Source organism: Siphateles boraxobius, unplaced genomic scaffold, assembly GCF_051911475.1.
Source record: "Siphateles boraxobius isolate OS27281-9 unplaced genomic scaffold, OSU_SipBor_1 49, whole genome shotgun sequence".
Classification (NCBI taxonomy): domain Eukaryota; kingdom Metazoa; phylum Chordata; class Actinopteri; order Cypriniformes; family Leuciscidae; genus Siphateles; species Siphateles boraxobius.
Window position 1 is genome coordinate 7,047,405 of NW_027509130.1, and position 15,361 is coordinate 7,062,765.

Consider the following 15,361-nt stretch of genomic DNA (forward strand, 5'->3'; position numbering starts at 1 on the left):
TGTGTATGTGATGTGTGCATCTGTGTGATTTCGAGTGTATGCGTTTATATACTAACTTTTATTGGTGCTAACTGGCTTCTGGACATTTTATTGTACAACCCCAAATCAGAAAAAGTTGTGACATTTTGTAAAATGCATTAAAAGCAAGAATCTGTGATTTGTTAATTCTATTAAACCTTTTTTTAATTGACAAAAGTACAAAGAAAAGTTTTCCAATGTTTTCACTGACCAACATAATTGTACTTTGTAAATATGAACAAATTTTGATTTTGATGGCTGCAGGACACCCCAAAAAAGTTTCTTTATTTTAATGCATTTTACAAAATGTCCCAACTTTTTCTGTTTTGGGGTTGTACTCACTGTACTTTTTTATTCTTTCATTATTTTAACTGTTAAAAGCCCTTCTAGGGACAGGTGTTGCAAATTAGCCATGGCTATAAACACTGTGATACAGGCATCAGATTTTTTCTTATGTAATAATCTATGAACAAAACATTAGGTTCCCACCACCATGTTTGACAGTGGGGATGGTGTTCTTAGGGTTGAAGGCTTTGAAGCTGTTTAACTGACGTCTTTCCACAGCTGAAACACTGATTGAGCGATTCCATGTGACATGATACGATTTCGATAAGTTGTACTCTATCTTTAACACACTTTCAGATGCTCATTCATGTTTATCTTGCACTGTAACTGGTATTATTAAGGCGGACGAGGAGATCATGTGCTTCTCTTGAGCAGAGCCAGAGCAATTTCACGCCAAATGCTATTTATGTTTTTGAATTTTGTAAGAAAATGGAATTTGAAGAGACTTTGTTTCATATCAATAGTAACATAGCACAAAGATTATTGCGATTTATTGCATGGGATGCGCGCTACAATGTTCCATTCATTCATCAACTGAAAACAGGATGACTAATCGATTCTTGGGATTTAAGAATCCATATCGGTTCGAAAAAATGAGAATTGATTAAAATCGAGAAATCGATTTTTTTTTTTTTTTTTTACCCAGCCCTAGTATCCATCAATTGAGTTTATTATAATTATTATAATTATTATTGAAAGTGACTTGATGGTTTTTTTTCAGTTCATAATCAATTATCATTCAGCTGCAACTTCTACAACACAACAATGTTAAAGTTGTGATCTTCATTTCTTTAAGTCTTCTTTCTACCACTGTGATTTTCAGGAGCTGAAGGTCAATCAGAGGATCAGGAGTGTCTGAGGATTGCTCTGATCGGGAAGACAGGAAATGGGAAGAGTGCAACAGGAAACAGTATTCTGGGAAGAGATGAGTGTGTGAGTGAATGAAGACTAGATTCAGTCACGAGTGTGTGAAGAGAGAGTTGGTGAAGTTGATGGTCGATCAGGAACTGTTGTTGAGACTCTAGGGGCCTAAGACAATTTTTTCCCTTCCCGAAACCTAAAAGCCAATGGGAGAAATGCCGGTCGTGGATCAAGCAGTGTGGGAGACCCATTCACAACTAAATGTCGACAGGATAAAAAAAATAAAAAAAACTATTGCTTGGAAATATTGGCGGTTCTTTGTTCATAATGCATATATTTGAACGTAAAATAAGACTATTAAAGAAGGAGGCTCACTGACATACTTTAAAATATATGTCAGCGTTTTGTTAATCGACGGCCTACCCCAGAGTAACTTTACCCCAATCCGATCGCAGCTCCGGTGTTAGTGTTTTAGATTGATGGATAAGCTCTTCGATTTATAACTATTAGATTATTTTCACATTTCAATTACTCTGCTGTGCATGAATATAGCTGTTCCTCCATTTGTGTGTTTTCCATTTGAATGGTCCATTCCTTAGGTCTGCTAAGGAGGCGGCTGCTGCTTGAGCTGGGACCTAACGTTATAGGCTTTAGCTTCAATTTTTATGAAATTATTCTCTAATCGGTTGCATATTATGTCGTGGATATATCCCTCGAATCCATACTGCAGCAGGGCTGGATTCAGCCAGCCCCACTAGGGGGTGCAGGTAGAATATCAGGGGGGGCAAGTCATTTAACGGAACATTTAAATTTGATAAATATAGAGATTTGATTTATATTGTGATATATATCGATATGGCCAGAAATGAAAAAATATATTGTGAAATGAAAAAATCCTATATCGCCCAGCTCTAATCTATCAGCTCAAAGCTATCAGCTATCAGCATTTGATTTGTCTTTTAGGTTTTATGTTGGACACAAATAGGACACTGGCTTGTGCCCTGTTGAGGCTGCATTTATCTTTTTTTTTAATCTTTTTTTTTTTAATCTTTCTGTCTGTCTTGTCTGTCCTTTCGTTTTTTATTTCAATCTTTTTTATTTCTTTTTTTGTTTTTTTTTGTTTTCATTTCTTTAGCTCTGTACACCGCATGGCTTATATCAGTCATTATAGCATCAGTCGTCTGCTTTTCTGTGCAAAAGTCCTAACAAATGCGTCCATATCTAGACCTGTTGTTATGGCCTTCTCGTGAGCCAGAATAACTAAATTTCTTTTTCTCTCATGTAGCATAGTGCGGCAGAAGGGGGTAAGAACCCGAGACAAAGTGGAGAAAGAGCTCTCGCATGATGCAGATGATATTCCAATCACAAGCGAGGTCACATACATGCGATGGAGCTGAGGAAAGGCATTCTTATACCCGTGTAGATATGTGCAAATGGTGGAGAGATCTACAAACTCTACGTTCTCATCATCATTAGTCTTTTTGAATTATTTTTCCAACATAATTTTTGCGACAAGAATCTCATTGGAAAGTTTGTCACTGTCACAGTGTGTCTGCGTGCTCCGCTCTGCAGTGACTGACTGAGACGTGAAGCTCAGCAGGTTCACCACAAGCCGGAGAAGCGGCCACGCCCTCCCTATGCATCTACCAATCAGTAGCTACTTTGAATGAGGGATAGAGAGCAGAGAGCGCTCACTCTGACCATTTTTCTTGAAATCTTTTTTAAATTTGGGATCTTTGCATGCCATCACGTTTGGGGGGGCAGTCAACGCATTTGGGGGGGCATTGCCCCTCCTTGCCCATGCCTATATCCGGCCCCGTACTGCAGTCTCTTTTGTCTTGCTCTCTCAGATATTTCACCTGTTCGCCAAAAATGACTAATCTCCTTGGGAATGTTCGACACCGGTGCATTCACACTGTAATAGACGTGGCAGCCGCGGAAGCTTGACAGGCGTAGCAACAGTAACTAAGGAGGGCGGGGCTTAGCGAAGGGTCAAATGTCTTTAATTCTGTTTTTGTCAAAATGTTGCAAAAAAAAAAGAAGAAGAAAAAAAGTGTTTTTTTTACCTGTGGATAGCTAAAAGATATTGTGAAAGCAAGCATTTACTTAATTTTCTGTTGGTAATTAAAATGTATTGTATAACTTCTTATGCCCTCTGTTCAGTTGATTAGTTATCTGGGAAATCAGCGGGTGCCTTATTATTTTGTATATATATATATTTCTCCAGTTTCTGGTCAGAGAAGAAGCTCAGAGAAGTTTGTGTGGTTGCTTTTCTGTTATTATTTTAGGCCTTACTCTCTCCTGAAGATTTATTCCCATCTTTTGTTAACCTTTTTGATATATTAAGGAAATAAATACTTTTACTTTTCCTTAAAGTGGTGTAATGTTTTCACTGTGAGACTGAAGTGTGTTCTGCACATATTTTTACATCTCTACATTATCATACTTTCCTTTGTTACCTCTCCTCCCGACCCTTTAGACTGGGAGAGGAAAGCGTCACGGATCGCTCTGAGACTTTAGGAAGATCCAAGCGCAGCTTCAGTGGAAAATCCAGAATCGTAGTCATACGCCAGACAAAGAGTCAAAACACTTGCAAACAATCCAAATTAAAAACACAAGAGAGAGCGCTCAGACGTGCAGTGTGACAACTACACAACCTCGCTGAGGAATGACAGAGAGAACATGGTATAAATAGAGACAAACAGGTGAATGCAATAATTCGTGATGAGTCTGGCAAAGGATTCTGGGTACTGAAGTTCATGGCTGAGTGGCGAGGGTCAGAGGAGGAGTGCCCTCTAGTGGCCGACCTGGACACAGCAGCTGGTGACTGAGACACAACACAACAAGATCAAACACAATCAAACAAGCATTCCCTGCAAACCTCACAGACAAGGAGCACAATTTCTTCTGAAACTACAGGCAGCTCGATTTTATGTGATGTCATCAGATGAAACAAATTAATAATGAGTCAAAACATCATCAATCCTTTTTTTCTTTACCAGGAATATCCCATTGAGATACGATATCTCTTCTACCAGGGAGTCCTGGTCAAGATGGACAGCACAAGACAAAAGTACAAAGCAGTACATAACACAACATAATAAACATACGACCATATGTATACAACATATAACCATAATCAACAACTAAAACATGTACACCGTTCTATAAAAACAGACTTTAAGATGTTTTTAAACGAAGCGAGAGCTGGTACATAAGTCATGTTTAATATACCTTGGGGCTCATTCCAATATTATCTGTCTGCAGTCCCGGAGGCTGCATTTTCAGGACCCCACTTCTAGGACCGCATTTCTAAGACCCTAGTTTTTTGTGACAGCGCCACCTACCGAGTCGAAGAACCGCAGTCCCAGGAACGCATTTCCAGGACCCTAGTTTTGGAGGACCGAAAAAAGTTCCACCAATGCAATATTTCCACCCAGTTTTAACTACATAAGAGTGTTTTTTTTTCTTTCAAGTTTTATTACACCCAAATACTACTTTCTTTATTGCAATTAAACCAGGTTCCTAGGAATGTTGAGAAATTATTGGGTCTAAGTAGCATATAATAACTCAAGTAAAATAAACAAGGAATAATTTTATAGTCTTTTCAGTCACTATGGACCACATTTTCAAGTACAGAGGGAAGACAAGGATGACTCTGGGGATAGATTTAAGATTTTGTATTTTACAAAATAATATAAAACACCTGAACTTGAACACACAAAATATTTTACAAAATAATATATAACTGAAATTGAACACACTAAATATTTTACAAAATAATATATAACCACTGAACTTGAACATACAAAAAAACAAATTTGATCATGACCTGAACCACATAGACAGAACTTCAATGGATGGACAAACACATGGACAACATCATCACTGACTCCTAAGAGAGAGAAAGAGAAGTGAATTAAATAAGGAACATTTAGTTGACCATGTTCTACTCTCTAATTTTAAATTTCATATTTAAAAGATCTTAGTTACCACAGAGTAATGATAATGATAACAATAATGATATCAATCTCCATACCAATTAATTTTCATAATACAATTATTGCATACTGTTCAAAGATTTGAAAAAAAAAAGATTTTGATGTTCTCGGAACAAAGGTTCTAGAAACACTCATGTCGTTTCTTGAAAAACATTTTTAAGTTAATTTCATAAAAATAAATAGACATAAATTTGGCCTAAGCCTAGTGCTTAACCAATTTATTTATTTATCTTTTGTCATACTATTGCCTACCCTGAGCTGTGTCCTTGATAGCACTTCATATAGAGTACAGTAAATGACAAAATCTAACACGTGGGATTTCAATTATTATAATGGCCTCTCGGATATGTCTGACTATTAAAATGTCATATGTCTCAACCAACTTTATAAAACCATGTCAAAATGAAGAGACGTACACATAACATGTATTGTGGGTAACGTTAAACAGGCTGACTGTGAGCACGTGACAGTGAAAAGATTAAGATTATTTTAACTGAATTAAAATGGAAAAACAATGAGTAATAAACAAGCTTTCAGAACAAACATGCTACAGTTTATTGTGCTGTAAATAAGTCAACACAGGCTTATCATGCAACAGTTCCGTTAAATGAACGTGCAATTCATTTTCCAGCATTAGAGGCTAATAGATGATGGCTATGCATTCAAGACTGTTTAGCAAATCACCAGCACGTTGGCAACGTTAACTTTCCAATGAAATGCATCAAAATTGTTTTTAAAGTTAAACAAATAAAAATTGATTCGCATTTGATACTCACACTCTGAATGTCATTCATCTTCGCTGGTCCTCTAATTCGATAGGTGGCGCTGTCACTAAAAACCTAGGGTCCTAGAAATGCGGTCCTAGAAGTGGGGTCCTGAAAATGCAGCCTCCGTGTCTGCAGGCAGATGCTACTCGCTCATTCCATGCATAAGGAGCATAGTTAGAGAAGGCTGATCTACCGATTTCTGTAAGGAAAATTTAGTTCTTGAGTAAAAGTTTGAACTGGGCTTCCCTTAAATCCTGATGTACTCGTTACATCATAAGAAGAATGGCATCTACGCTAATTTTGTGTATTTGTTTATCCCGAGGTTTTCCCGCAGCCTGCCGGATCCAGGCCGTTTCTAGGTCTGACGAAGCTTCGCCTGGACACGGACGGACACACACACACACACACACACACACACACACAAAGTGCCAGCTAGCCTCTCCCTAGCATTCCATTGACTCCCATTCATTTTGGCGTCACTTTGACAGCGAATAACTTTACATCTGAGGCGTTTAAAGACTCCATTTGTCCATTATTTATTTCTAAAGAAACACGACAATGTATAAAAGGCTCCATTACCTTGTATCTTACACTATGGCCCAGTAGAAGCCGTTTTTTTTTTTTTTTTTTTTTATTTTTTTATTTTTTTTTTTTTTATTAATGAAATTCAATTTTACAGACAAAATAGGTATTGAACAAACAGTATTAATTACAATTCTCAGAGGGCAGACATATACAAATCAAATCATAGACTCAAATCAAATATACAATCAAGAAAACAAAAATAAAAAATAAAATAAAAAGAATAACATTTATGTAAAAGTAAGTCCTTGCAAAAAAGCTAAAGTGCACTTAGCTTATTGAAAAAACTGGCTACTGTAGAAGCTTTCTCATTTGAAAGGGTGCAAAGTGAAGAAGCAAAAGCCTTAAGTTCATTAGAAAAATGAGGAAAGGTTGGGGGGGGTTTTCAAAAATCTGCACTTGTGAATAAAGTATTTAGCAAGTTCAAAAAGATTGTTAATCAAGAAGTGCTGTGAACAATCTTTCTTAAGTACACCAAACTTAATATGTTTGTATTCAAGGGGGTTTACACATGTAATAATACATGATAGTTTACTGAACAATTGAGACCAAAATAACTTTGAGTAATTACAATAATAAAAAATATGTTCTGTAGTTTCAATATCAGTTTCACAAAATTGACAAGAGTTTTCTCCGATATCAAATTTAGATTTCAGGAATTCTTTAGAAGGGTATATGTCATTTATAATTTTAAAATGAATTTCTTTTACTTTAGGGAGACTTGGAAAGGTAAGATAATTCATTCTCAATTCCTTCACCTCCTCCGGGTTAAAATCTCTAAAAATATAGTAACGTTTATTTCTATTTGGATGAAGTCTATCAATAAAAACACTTCTAATATATTTGTTGTTACATTTATGATCTCTTATAGATAATTCACCCAGAGAAGGAGATGGGAGAGAGAATGTCACAGAGTAGTGTGAAAGAATCCCCTTTACCAGTAACACCATGTTTTTTGGTATGGCATTTACAATTGTGTAAAACTCTTTCGGGTGACATGCAAATCCATGTTTCAAACAAAAATCATTGTAATTGAGAACATTACCATAGTTGTCCATCATGTCCAACAGGGAAAATATGTTATATTGAATCCAGTTTCCATAAAATAAAGATTTGTTATGGTGTAAAATAAAGCGATTATTCCAGATACAAGTTTTGTGTGGACTAAAATTGTGGGAAAATGCTAACTTCCAATAAAGGAGAACTTGTTGATGGAAGGCGGACAATTTAAGAGGTAATTTGTGCAACTCAAAATCACATCTAATCAGAAATTCCAAACCACCTACTTTCTCAAATATTGAGGCAGAAACAGTAAACCATAAGCCGTTTGGATTACAAAGAAAAGATTTTAACCACTGAGTTTTTAAAACACTATTCATAATTTCTAAGTCAATAATATTTAATCCTCCTTCTTCGTAACTGTGAACTAAATCATTTTTGTTAATATAGTGATGCTTATTTTTCCAAATAAAGTTAAATATTGCAATGTTACATTCTTTTAGTAAGTGAGGTGGGATAGCTAGCGAGGAGGCTGGGTAAACAAACCTAGAGAGCAGTTCCATTTTGGTTAACAAAACTCTTCCAAAAATTGAGATATCTCTTTGTATCCAGTTGTTGAGAATAAATTTAGCTTTTGAAAGATTTTTTACAAAATTTTCTTGGACCCAGTAGAAGCCGTTTTTGTAAACATATGTTAGCGATTGCGTCATAACCACGCGACTCTCGGTCGTACACTAGATAAATTACCGTATAGACAGGAGGAGAAGCTCAGGCAATCGGGGAGGCAAAATGAGATGGGACAACCTTGTTTGATTCCTTTATCAATTGAAAATCTTGAAGATGTACTTTGAGGGAACATAACTGTTATGTTAACAATTAGTGTCCTTACTAAGTATGAAACAAGGGATTACCATCTCGCGTTTCGATCGGTCGGGCAAATAAAACTCTCCTTCACTTGAAACTTTAAAATCCCCTTTTCCCGGACAAGCAGACAAGTGTTGATGTCGCTCTCTGTGTTCATTCTCGATTCGTTTCGTGCTGTAAAGCGGAACAGATGATCAGGTCATGTGCGCGCGCGCTGCCGTTCGCTTGAACTGAGGCGGTACTGTGATCGAGCAGAAAGAGATCGCGACAGCTCGAGAGACGTCTATGGTCTCACTCTAGTCTATATTAAATTAGCCGATTGTTATTGTGGAGTTTATTGTGCTTGCCATTTATGACTGTATAGGCTGAGAGAGTTTGTGGCTTCGGGAGGGGCGGATGTGCGCGTGCCCGAGTCATTCAGAACACAAGACAAAATAGCAAACCAGAACATGACAAAATAATCGTTTTTACTCGATTGTACTATTTTTGGAGATCGTTGGGAGCTAAAATCGAAATTGAAATCAAAATTCGATTAATTGCACAGCCCTAGCATAGTCATAATTTTGCAAGTTAAAAAGTTCAAAAAGTCATTTCTGCTGTGCTGCTTGGAAACGTCTGGGCTTGAAGCTTTATTTTTCGTTAGTTTAGCCACTGTTTCAAATAGATGCCTAGGGTTTTGTTTATTTTCTTCTAATAGGGTTGAAAAATAAGCAGATCTAGCTGTTTTTAAGGCCAGCTGTTTCCAGTTCAGGGTTTCTGCAGGTTTCAGTAAGTCAAATTTAAGAACTTTTTAAGACATTTTATGACCATAACGATTGAAATTTAAGACCTACTAAAAAAAATTCAGTAATTAAAAAATAATTAATTTAATTTACAGGTAAAGCAATCACATTAGTAACCTTCCACACCCAACAACGTGCCAAATGGCCAACACATTAGGCCTAAAATGAAAATAGGTTCAAACAAACTTGCCCTCAAATAGAATAGTTTTCATTTCATACTTATTTACATTACAAAACAGCATATTAATAGCCTAATAGAGATTGAGAGAGAGAGAGTGTGTGTGTGTGTGTGTGTGTGTGTGTGTGTGTGTGTGTGTGTGTGTGTGTGTGTGTGTGTGTGTGTGTGTGTGTGTGTGTGTGTGTGTGTGTGTGTGTGTGTGTGTGTGTGTGTGTGTGTGAGAAAAGAGTCAGAGAAAAGAACATTTACAGAAAGTATAGAAATTTGTACTTTGCATTTTATACTGTAAAAACACAATTATAGTTGATTTTAGTTGATCATAAGTAGAGATGAAATGGCATGGACATTTAATTTCATGATTATTATGAAATCAATTTGCAAAATGTATGTGGAAACCCAGCAAATAACAACTAAAATTAGCATCAATATGCACTTTTTGTTTACATAAACATTAAAATACCATTAAATATGATGGCCAGATTTTATAGGAGTGTCTTGCGACAGGTTATCTACTAACATGTACAAGTTAAAATAAAGTTTTTACAAAAATAGTTTTATAAAAAGATAAACCTCACATATTTCAGCCTTTAAATAATCTTTTATAAAAAAGAATGAGTCAAAAAAGATAAATTACTGACATTCACAATGCACATCCGCTTCTTTTATTATTAATAGTAAAATTCGGGCCGATTTTCCTGTTGCGTCTGTCGTTGCTATGCAACCATGCACTGCACTCTCCACAACGACAAAGAAGTTTTAGTAGCTAATGGATTTCCACCACAGAGAAACGCTTGCTGAACTCTGCTACAAAATTTATTTACGGAGAAGAGAAAAACACCTGTAGTGTTTGGGTGCACCCCGATCCTTCATGTTGACTGAGCTTTCACTGTTGTTACGGAAGGGGCTGATTGGTTGGTTCTTCATAACCTGTGGTGCGTTTGCGGGATTCTGAATCGGTGAGAGATTTTTTTCAATCTCGCTGCTGATGTGTCGCGCCTATATTTAAATGAACTTGAGAGCGCAAACCCGGTATGAACGGCCTCTTGGCGAGCTACCTCGTATCAAGCCACGAGCTAATGGTAGCACGCGAGCGCCGTGTTTGAACCCCTGCTCTAGAGCTCCACTTTGTAGGCTATGACTCAATACTTTTTTGCTACTTTGTAATAACTTTCTGCGGCCAGAGTTTTGGGAAATGAACGAGGGTAAAATCTTTTTTAGACCTGAATAAATCAATTTTAAGACCTCAGATAAAAATCTGGCCGGTTTTAAGACTTTTTAAGGTCTTAAATTTAAAGTTCAGAATTTTAGACTTTTTAAGACCCCGCGGAAACCCTGCCAGTTGCGCTCCATTTTTCTGGCTGCCTTCTTAAGGGCCTGAGTGTGCTCGTTGTACCACGGGGTTGGACTATTTTCTTTAAGCACAGAGGAGCAACTGTTTCTAAAGTGCTGGAAAAGAGAGAGTTAAAAGTTTCTGTTGTAATATCAAGTTATTCTGAGCTATCTGGGATGCTGAGATGTTGAAACTGATCAGGAAGATTATTGATAAAGCAATCTTTAGTGGCAGAAGTGATAGGTCTAACATATTTGTAACATGGAGTCTTCTTTGCAGCCTTGGCTAAATTAAGTTTACACGAGACTAGATAATGATCTGAGATGTCATCGCTCTGCTGCAGAATTTCAACGGCATCAACATCTATTCCATGTGATAATATTAGATCTAAAGTATGATCAGATACAATGAGTAGATACTGACATGTGTTGTCTAACTCCAATAGAGTTAAGAATGCCTTTAAATGCCAATCCCAATGCATCTTTTCCGTTATCTACATGTATATTAAAATCACCAACAATTAGGACTTTATTAGGACTTTAGTGAGTGTAGTTCATATTTGGATACTGAAGATTTTCTTTTCTTCTTTTCCTTTTTAGTTAGTTTAGTACTGGATTATGAGTTACAGGGTTATGTTTAGATGATTTATTTTATTTGATTGCCATAACCTAATTCCCTTCTTTTCCCCTGCTTGGGTATCTTTTTGTTATTTTCTTTTGTATAAATATCATTGCAAGTTGTCTTGGTTTATGGTTAATTTTCCCACTGTATTATTGTAAAAATAGAAAAGAACCACCGCTCATCCGTCAAAAATGTCTTGTAGAGAGGTGCTGCTACATTAAATCATCAGGAATTGTAAAAAAAAACAATTGTATTATTGTAAATAAACACTTGTTGATTGCCTTTAGAGCTTTGGTGTCAGTTTCTTGCATTGACATCGGTCTGAAGTCAAACTCTGAGAGTTAATGTTATTCCCTATACCCCTTAATAACTAATTATAGATTCATTGAGTATGCTTTAATCATGTCAATTTACAGCAGTGAAAAACATTTCTATGGACAAAACGCATCTGTACAATAAGCACAGGAACCATGTAATTTCTTTTAATTTTATTATAAGTTTGTGTTTACGTCACACAAATTGGCTTAGCCAGCTACAGAGAAACTACTAACCAGGCAACAGACAAGTGACCAATCCTGAGTGTCGATGTCACTACACACATTTACGGTGGCCGAGAGGTGCAAAACAAATCACAATTATAAAAACAAAATAACAATTCAGAAAACACAACGACAATTCAGAAAACAAAATAACAATTCAGAAAACAAAATAACAATTCATAAAACACAATAACAATTCAGAAAACAAAATAACAATTCAGAAAACACAATAACAATTCAGAAAACACAACGACAATTCAGAAAACAAAATAACAATTCAGAAAACACAATAACAATTCATAAAACACAATAACAATTCAGAAAACAAAATAACAATTCAGAAAACACAATAACAATTCAGAAAACACAATAACAATTCAGAAAACAAAATAATTCAGAAAACAAAATAACAATTCAGAAAACAAAATAACAATTCAGAAAACACAATAACAATTCAGAAAACACAATAACAATTCAGAAAACACAATAACAATTCAGAAAACAAAATAATTCAGAAAACAAAATAACAATTCAGAAAACAAAATAACAATTCAGAAAACACAATAACAATTCAGAAAACACAATAGCAATTCAGAAAACACAACGACATTTCAAAGAAAACGGAAAAGGTACATTTTGAGAATGGCAAACTTGTCGCTGATTGGACGAGACACCTGTCAATCAAGCTTTGCAGGAATTAAGAAATTTGTGATCAACTTTGTTTTGCTAAATGCGAAAATGGAACACATTACACATGGCTCTTAGCCAGGGTCGGTTTACTTGGCGCCATGACCAAGTATTGCGATGTTTGGCTTTAGCATTGGAAGGCAAGCGTAGTATGACCAATAAATTGCCGCCAGTTCTAGCAAAACATTACACGCAGAAGACAATATTCCTCCGCCCAGGCGAGCAACCACCAAGAAAAGGTGCTAACACCAATTCTCGCCCAGGACAAATGGAAGCTGCTAGGGACTGGAAGATGCTGGTTGATCTTGATCAACGGCTTATTTTTCCACCTGAGATTGCCACCACTAACCTACGGCCAGATATTGTTTTGTGGTCTGGATCAGCACGCATTGTTCAACTGATAGAGTTAACAGTGCCATGGGAGGATGCGGTAGATGAGGCATATGAGAGGAAGAAACTGCGGTATGCTCATCTGGCCACTGAAGCAGAACAGCGAGGATGGAGAGTCCAGGTTTATCCAGTGGAAGTGGGTTGTCGTGGTTTTGTGGCACACTCTACAACCCGGTTCCTCAGAGACGTCGGATTCAGTGGCCAAGAGTTGCGTCGTACAGTAAAGTACTTATCTGAAGCAGCAGAAAGGAGCAGCAACTGGCTGTGGTTGAGACGGAAAGATTCTAGCTGGCTGTGTACAGGCCGCCATGCTACGGTTTCGTAGAATTCTTGAAAACTTGAAAGGTCTGTTGGTTTATTTGTATAGGTTGTATAGTATTTACAGTCATTACGTTCCTGTGTATATTGCGTGAATGACGGGTGGTTGGGCAGATATTGTGTTTTGCGGTAGGTGGTATGCCATACGGAACCGTTGCCACTGAAACTGCATATTAACGCACCAGTGGGGCTCGACAGCCTTAGTCAAACGGGTTGGCGCGTATGGTTGGGTTGCGGTGAGATTGTGGTTAGGTCTCAGCAGCAACTGTTGGTTTATTTGTATAGGTTGTATAGTATTTACAGTCATTACGTTCCTGTGTATATTGCGTGAATGACGGGTGGTTGGGCAGATATTGTGTTTTGTGGTAGGTGGTATGCCATACGGAACCGTTGCCACTGAAACTGCATATTAACGCACCAGTGGGGCTCGACAGCCTTAGTCAAACGGGTTGGCGCGTATGGTTGGGTTGCGGAGAGATTGTGAGATTGTGGTTAGGTCTCAGCAGCAAGAGGGAAGTAGAGGTCAGTAAGCTGGGCTGAGTTGAGTGGGGGACGGAGGGGGGTGACTCTGGGACGCCAGAGTCACTGTCGAGCCCTCTTGAGGTGTCGTGGGCTAGTCGACGAAACACTGAGGACGGAAGGTGCCCACTTGAAGACCCTAGAGATGTTCCCTACTCCGCTCAATCCAGAGGGTTGTTATGGGGGACCGCACTGTGGTTGCAGCCATTGTGTGTGCTGACGCGCAATACACTGTATTAACACCAGACAGACGATTCACGTCACTAGATGGAAAGAAGTGTAAATGGATGGAGAAGCATAGGTTACTGTAAAGCTACGTCTTAGTTGGTGATTATCTCGGCGAAAGCCGAGTACAAATCAGCATGAAGTTTTAACATCTACTCTCGTGTAATGGAAATCAATCTTACTTTGAAGAAGGACATTCATATGCTGTGATTGTGGACATGCTGGCGAAATACCACTATATTAAAACTATTTACAAGATTACTAAAAAATATTTATATGCGCTTCGTGAGGCACACACGCACATTTGCACACACATGCAAGGTCTCTCGCTCTCTGTCTCTACCTCTCTGCCGCGTGCTACACGGTTGGATCTCTAAAGCTCCGAGTTTTTAACTAATTAGCGGGCATCAGGGAGCCGCTATCAATGTGAGGGGAACTTCCGGGAGACTCGGGATGTCTGCATACCACTCCATGGGACCGAACTATCTTTGGCATGTTGATGGGTGCGTGCTATGTCGCCAGCATGTCCGTAATCACGCATATGAATGTCCTTCTTCAAAGTAATGGTTCCATTTTGATCACAAATTTCTTACTTCCTGTAAAGCTTGATTGACAGGTGTCTCGTCCAATCAGCGACAAGTTTGCCATCCTCAAAATGTACCTACCTTTTCCGTTTTCTATGAAATGTCGTTGTGTTTGCTGAATTGTTATTTTGTTTTCTGAATTGTTATTGTGTTTTCTGAATTGTTATTGTGTTTTCTGAATTGTCGTTGTGTTTTCTGACTTGTTATTTTGTTTTTATAATTGTGATTTGTTTTGCACCTCTCGGCCACCGTACACATTCAACCATCACGGTTTTGCACAGTTATCCAAGTGTGATGAGAATTCAGTCCAGGCATCTTTATTTATAAAGGTGCGACCATATGCGACTAAAGATTTCTGTGTGTGGACATGAAAAGATATTTTGGCGCACTTGACCCGATCAAAGCTAAAACCTTTTAACTCCCAAATGCCCTTACACGTACGTTATGCATCAAGAGTGACGTTTCGCACTGCGATATTGGTTGCTTCTGAAGTCAGTCAACCAAGCGACGTGAAAAAGTTGAGACAACAACTGTGGCATTGAAATGATCTTGTGTTGGGATGAAGAGTATCACATTTTACTCTAAAAGTTCTGTCTCAAATTAGGCAGAAGGGAGTAGCTTCGAACAAAAAGTTGTTCATTGTAAGAAGACGACAATTTCAGTGACAGGTAACGTTAAACAATACAAGTTCCAAAGAAAATGGCTAGACGCATTTCCGTGGCTACAATGAGAGTAAGATAAAGATGTTATG

The 15,361-nt window shown here is 37.6% G+C and overlaps 3 protein-coding genes across 9 annotated transcripts in view; 2 read left to right on the plus strand and 1 right to left on the minus strand.

Moving 5' to 3' along the window:
• The window catches only part of LOC143710961 (uncharacterized), a 43,098-nt gene extending 39,499 nt beyond the window's left edge, over positions 1-3,599 (plus strand). For 2 of the 4 annotated variants that reach the window (XR_013194708.1, XR_013194707.1), the window contains 2 exons: positions 1,187-1,296; positions 2,510-3,599. Coding sequence is in view for 2 of the 4 variants with exons in the window: in XM_077202228.1 (XP_077058343.1) it covers positions 1,187-1,193 (7 nt within the window). In the remaining 2 variants the exon portion in view is untranslated. Of the gene's footprint in view, positions 1-1,186 lie in introns of all 4 variants that reach the window. The other 2 variants (XM_077202228.1, XM_077202227.1) reach the window with 1 other exon arrangement.
• LOC143710998 (MIF4G domain-containing protein B) overlaps positions 1-15,361 on the plus strand; it is a 1,123,636-nt gene that overhangs the window by 885,419 nt on the left and 222,856 nt on the right. The gene's annotated exons all lie outside the window — the stretch shown is intronic.
• LOC143710977 (uncharacterized) overlaps positions 1-15,361 on the minus strand; it is a 223,226-nt gene that overhangs the window by 113,308 nt on the left and 94,557 nt on the right. The window lies entirely within an intron of this gene.